The 6645-nt window shown below is 45.6% G+C and overlaps 1 protein-coding gene across 1 annotated transcript; it reads left to right on the top strand.

Annotated features, from left to right (window-relative positions):
• The first annotated feature begins 4124 nt into the window (after positions 1–4124).
• On the top strand, positions 4125–6127 carry LOC140735182 (protein arginine N-methyltransferase 1-B-like). The gene has a single exon (XM_073059971.1). It carries the CDS (start codon positions 4131–4133, stop codon positions 5157–5159), a length of 1029 nt encoding a protein of 342 aa, XP_072916072.1. The 5' UTR covers positions 4125–4130; the 3' UTR covers positions 5160–6127.
• The last annotated feature ends 518 nt before the right edge of the window (positions 6128–6645 follow it).

Raw genomic sequence — 6645 nt, 5'->3', positions numbered from 1 at the left:
AGCATCAGATAGACACCATGTTGGTAGGGTAAGTATGTCAGGGTCACCTGCAGCATCAGATAGACACCATGTTGGTACGGTAAGTGTGTCATGCACACCTATGGCATCAGATAGACACCATGTTGGTACGGTAAGTGTGTCAGGGACACCTGCAGCATCAGATAGACACCATGTCGGTATGGTAAGTGTGTCAGGGACACCTATGGCATCAGATAGACACCATGTTGGTACGGTAAGTGTGTCAGGGACACCTGCAGCATCAGATAGACACCATGTTGGTACAGTAAGTGTGTCAGGGACACCTATGGCATCAGATAGACACCATGTTGGTACGGTAAGTGTGTCAGGGACACCTGCAGCATCAGGTAGACACCATGTTGGTACGGTAAGTGTGTCAGGGACACCTGCAGCATCAGATAGACACCATGTTGGTACGGTAAGTGTGTCAGGGACACCTATGGCATCAGATAGACACCATGTTGGTATGGTAAGTGTGTCAGGGACACCTATGGCATCAGATAGACACCAAGTTGGTATGGTTAGTGTGTCAGGGACACCTATGGCATCAGATAGACACCATGTTGGTATGGTAAGTGTGTCAGGGACACCTATGGCATCAGATAGACACCATGTTGGTACGGTAAGTGTGTCAGGGACACCTGCAGCATCAGGTAGACACCATGTTGGTACGGTAAGTGTGTCAGGGACACCTGCAGCATCAGATAAACACCATGTTGTTATGGTTAGTGTGTCAGGGACACCTGCAGCATCAGATAAACACCATGTTGGTATGGTAAGTGTGTCAGGGACACCTGCAGCATCAGATAGACACCATGTTGGTATGGTTAGTGTGTCAGGGACACCTATGGCATCAGATAGACACCATGTTGGTATGGTAAGTGTGTCAGGGACACCTGCAGCATCAGATAGACACCATGTTGGTATGGTTAGTGTGTCAGGGACACCTATGGCATCAGATAGACACCATGTTGGTATGGTAAGTGTGTCAGGGACACCTATGGCATCAGATAGACACCATGTTGGTACGGTAAGTGTGTCAGGGACACCTGCAGCATCAGGTAGACACCATGTTGGTACGGTAAGTGTGTCAGGGACACCTGCAGCATCAGATAAACACCATGTTGTTATGGTTAGTGTGTCAGGGACACCTGCAGCATCAGATAAACACCATGTTGGTATGGTAAGTGTGTCAGGGACACCTGCAGCATCAGATAGACACCATGTTGGTATGGTTAGTGTGTCAGGGACACCTATGGCATCAGATAGACACCATGTTGGTACGGTAAGTGTGTCAGGGACACCTATGGCATCAGATAGACACCATGTTGGTATGGTAAGTGTGTCAGGGACACCTATGGCATCAGATAGACACCATGTTGGTACGGTAAGTGTGTCAGGGACACCTGCAGCATCAGGTAGACACCATGTTAGTACGGTAAGTGTGTCAGGGACACCTGCAGCATCAGATAGACACCATGTTGGTACGGTAAGTGTGTCAGGGACACCTGCAGCATCAGATAGACACCATGTTGGTATGGTTAGTGTGTCAGGGACACCTGCAGCATCAGATAAACACCATGTTGGTACGGTAAGTGTGTCAGGGACACCTGCAGCATCAGGTAGACACCATGTTAGTACGGTAAGTGTGTCAGGGACACCTGCAGCATCAGATAGACACCATGTTGGTACGGTAAGTGTGTCAGGGACACCTGCAGCATCAGATAAACACCATGTTGGTACGGTAAGTGTGTCAGGGACACCTGCAGCATCAGATAAACACCATGTTGGTACGGTAAGTGTGTCAGGGACACCTGCAGCATCAGATAAACACCATGTTGGTACGGTAAGTGTGTCAGGGACACCTGCAGCATCAGATAGACACCATGTTGTTACGGTAAGTGTGTCATGCACACCTATGGCATCAGATAAACACCATGTTGGTACGGTAAGTGTGTCAGGGACACCTATGGCATCAGATAGACACCATGTTGGTATGGTAAGTGTGTCAGGGACACCTATGGCATCAGATAGACACCAAGTTGGTACGGTAAGTGTGTCAGGGACACCTGCAGCATCAGGTAGACACCATGTTGGTACGGTAAGTGTGTCAGGGACACCTGCAGCATCAGATAGACACCATGTTGGTACGGTAAGTGTGTCATGCACACCTATGGCATCAGATAGACACCATGTTGGTACGGTAAGTGTGTCAGGGACACCTGCAGCATCAGATAGACACCATGTTGGTATGGTAATTGTGTCAGGGACACCTATGGCATCAGATAGACACCATGTTGGTACGGTAAGTGTGTCAGGGACACCTATGGCATCAGATAGACACCATGTTGGTACAGTAAGTGTGTCAGGGACACCTGCAGCATCAGATAAACACCATGTTGGTATGGTAAGTGTGTCAGGGACACCTGCAGCATCAGATAGACACCATGTTGGTATGGTTAGTGTGTCAGGGACACCTATGGCATCAGATAGACACCATGTTGGTACGGTAAGTGTGTCAGGGACACCTATGGCATCAGATAGACACCATGTTGGTACGGTAAGTGTGTCAGGGACACCTATGGCATCAGATAGACACCATGTTGGTACGGTAAGTGTGTCAGGGACACCTATGGCATCAGATAGACACCATGTTGGTACGGTAAGTGTGTCAGGGACACCTGCAGCATCAGGTAGACACCATGTTAGTACGGTAAGTGTGTCAGGGACACCTGCAGCATCAGATAAACACCATGTTGGTACGGTAAGTGTGTCAGGGACACCTGCAGCATCAGATAAACACCATGTTGGTACGGTAAGTGTGTCAGGGACACCTGCAGCATCATATAAACACCATGTTGGTATGGTTAGTGTGTCAGGGACACCTGCAGCATCAGATAAACACCATGTTGGTACGGTAAGTGTGTCAGGGACACCTGCAGCATCAGATAAACACCATGTTGGTACGGTAAGTGTGTCAGGGACACCTGCAGCATCAGATAAACACCATGTTGGTACGGTAAGTGTGTAAGGGACACCTGCAGCATCAGATAGACACCATGTTGGTATGGTAAGTGTGTCAGGGACACCTATGGCATCAGATAGACACCAAGTTGGTACGGTAAGTGTGTCAGGGACACCTGCAGCATCAGGTAGACACCATGTTAGTACGGTAAGTGTGTCAGGGACACCTGCAGCATCAGATAGACACCATGTTGGTACGGTAAGTATGTCAGGGTCACCTGCAGCATCAGATAGACACCATGTTGGTACGGTAAGTGTGTCATGCACACCTATGGCATCAGATAGACACCATGTTGGTACGGTAAGTGTGTCAGGGACACCTGCAGCATCAGATAGACACCATGTTGGTATGGTAAGTGTGTCAGGGACACCTATGGCATCAGATAGACACCATGTTGGTACGGTAAGTGTGTCAGGGACACCTGCAGCATCAGATAGACACCATGTTGGTACAGTAAGTGTGTCAGGGACACCTGCAGCATCAGATAGACACCATGTTGGTAAGTAAGTGTGTCAGGGACACCTGTGGTATCAGGGATGCACCAAATCAGTACGGTAAGAGTGTCAGGGTCACACTGGTACCAGTAAAAAGAGTAAGTAAGAGTGTTATCTGTGGAAAATGAGCTCATAAATTTTACCCAACGGAACACTGTAGTGAACAAAAGAAAGAGAAGATCGATAAGTAGGGTGAGGAAGGAGAAACTAGAAAATTATAATAATGGGACAAGGATAGTCCTTCCCTGTAGCAAATAAGAGGACACCTTAATAGTTATAGGAAGAGATTGGTGGAAGAATTACGGATGGGGAACTAAGGGATGTATATGGACCTTGGATGGCAGGAGAGTTACCTGACCCAGAGACAGGTTTGGAGAAAGCTATTCAGAAACTTAAAACTATTGATTTGAATAATGAACCTAGTATTGTGGATTTAGAAACCTCAATGAGGACATGGTTAGACCTCAAATTTGAATTTTATGAAGTTAAATTTCAGGGCTTTCAAGAAGACTATAATGGTGCCAGGCCAGGTCAGGACCCGCAACCATGCCAAAAAAGAATTTTATGAAAATATGGACAATGGCTTTCTCAAGATGGCCGAATGCATGGAGGTGAGCTCACTCACTGGTGCTCCAGATGGCAGTGCGCCAGCCAAGGCCGAGGCTGAGGATATGACATCCAAGGATTATTACTTTGACTCCTATGCGCACTTTGGAATACATGAGGAAATGCTGAAGGATGAGGTTCGCACTTTGACCTACAGAGACTCCATGTATCACAACAAACACCTCTTCAAGGATAAGATAATCCTGGATGTTGGAAGTGGTACAGGCATCCTTTGTATGTTTGCAGCAAAGGCTGGTGCTAAGAAGGTTATTGGGATTGAATGCTCCAATATCTCAGAATACGCTGAGAAGATCATTAAAACGAACAACCTGAATGACGTTATCACTATAATCAAGGGCAAGGTGGAAGAAGTAGACTTGCCTGTGGAGAAGGTGGACATTATCATCAGTGAGTGGATAGGCTACTGCCTCTTCTATGAGTCGATGCTGAACACAGTTATCTACCCTCGCGACAAGTGGTTGCGACCAAATGGCCTGATTTTCCCTGACCGGGCTGCTTTATATGTTACAGCCATTGATGACAGACAATACAAGGATTATAAGATACACTGCTGGGAGAATGTCAAGGATGTTGCCATCAAGGAGCCACTAGTGGATGTGGTGGATCCCAAGCAACTGGTGACCAATGCCTGTTTCATCAAGGAGGTGGATATTTACACAGTGAAAGTAGACAGCCTGTCCTTCACATCTTTCTGCCTTCAAGTTACATGCAATAACTACATCCACACGCTAGTAACATACTTCAACATCGAGTTTGCCCGCTGTCACAAGAGGACAGAGTTCTCGACAGCCCCTGATGCCCCTTACACTCACTGGAAACAGACCGTTTTCTACATGGAGGACTATCTGACAGTCAAACGAGGCGAGGAAATCTTTGGAACGGTTGACATGAAACCCAATGCTAAGAACAATCGAGATCTCGACTTCACTGTTGACATCGAATTCAAAGGACAGCTGTGTGAAATGTCCAGTTCCATTGACTACAAGATGCGTTAGATCCACCTCTACCCGCCCACCCCTCCAGCCAGACGCACCGTCCACATCGTACCATTTGCAGGCTCAGTTGCAACTACTGTAGTATCCGATATGTAGATAATTTTGTTTTTCAAAGGAAACTGCTATTTGGTTGTGTGACTGACTGTCCTCCAAATTGGTTGACCTCCATTGGCATGGCAACTGGCCTGTGAAGTGATGGGAGAAAAAAGACGTCTAGAATTATAGTTGCCATTTGAGTTACTCTGAAACTATTCTTAGGCTGCTTTATTGTTTTTGATTGCTTTTCAGACAGAAAAATTTGAATGCAAATGTATGATACTAATCTATCTTTGTGGGGGAAGAGGGGTTAAGATCTAGGTTATGCCATGAAAAGAGCTGTGATTCGTTTTAAAAGAATGGTACTTCAGTTTTCTGTGAATTCTTTGATTTGACAAGTCATTCATTCATCAACAAAGCGATTCTGGCACATCTTTACAAGTGGATCGTAGTTCTGCGTAGATATCTTTGGGACCTTGTTAACTGTTTGGAGAACTGTTGTATAGTGGACAGCATCTCAACATGCAGTATTATGAAGAAGGATGTTAACTGCAGAAACCATCTAGCAGAGAAGGTAGGGTAAAACTGAGATCTCAAACCTTAGCTGGGCAAATCCATTTGAAGTAAAGAAGTTGTTGGTGGTTATTAGTCATTTTCTGAGCTGGTTTCCAGTGTGGAGAACCCTGAGGCCCACCTGCCAATTCTGTTTTGCCTCCCCCCGCCCCTCTTTAGTTTGTGTTACTGATAACATCTTGGGTTAAAATATGACTTGCTACAAGACACTCGATTGTTAATGGGGTCATAATGCCCTGAGGTTACATATGAGAAGCTGCTGATTTCTTGTTTGCTCTGATTAGTTGTCTCTGTCCTCTTTTTAAAAAGTGTTCAGCATAACCACATTTATTTTCAAGAAATTAAATAATTTCCCCCCAGTGACTTGTCCAATCATTAAATCATCAATATTTTGAAATTACCTTGCTTTTTTTAAAAAACATTATCTTTCTCAAGGAATTGCCTTGTGATTTTAGTAGTAACTTAATGACTTGAGTCTAATACATATCCGTATTGTTACCCAATTATTCCCTGCATGGGGCTCTTGCTCGTGGAGCCTCCAGGTCTGAATTTCTTCGGCAAAGGTTTGTGGCAATGTGCTTTGCCCCTGGTATTGCAAGGGGCATTACTGTGAAGCATGGCCCAGCCAAGTCAGAGACTTCATAATCGTAATTACCTTAGCAAAGTAAAATATTTGGTCGATGTGAGTTTGTTGCATAGCTAATTGGTTATCTGTTGTGAAATGCAGGGTGGGGAGAGAAAATTTTGGAGCTCCTTTAAGCAAGGAGGCTCTGTTCAAATGTTTCCTGGGAGCGGGTCTGTGATGTCTCATAAAATTTCCATTTTCAGAAGAGTTGTTTTAAAAAACACGGAAATGGTTATGGATCCCTTTTTTCTC

Source organism: Hemitrygon akajei, chromosome 11, assembly GCF_048418815.1.
Source record: "Hemitrygon akajei chromosome 11, sHemAka1.3, whole genome shotgun sequence".
In the NCBI taxonomy this organism is placed as follows: Eukaryota; Metazoa; Chordata; class Chondrichthyes; order Myliobatiformes; family Dasyatidae; genus Hemitrygon; species Hemitrygon akajei.
The sequence above is the reverse complement of the archived record's forward strand: the minus strand, read 5'-3'. Positions and strand labels throughout refer to the sequence as shown.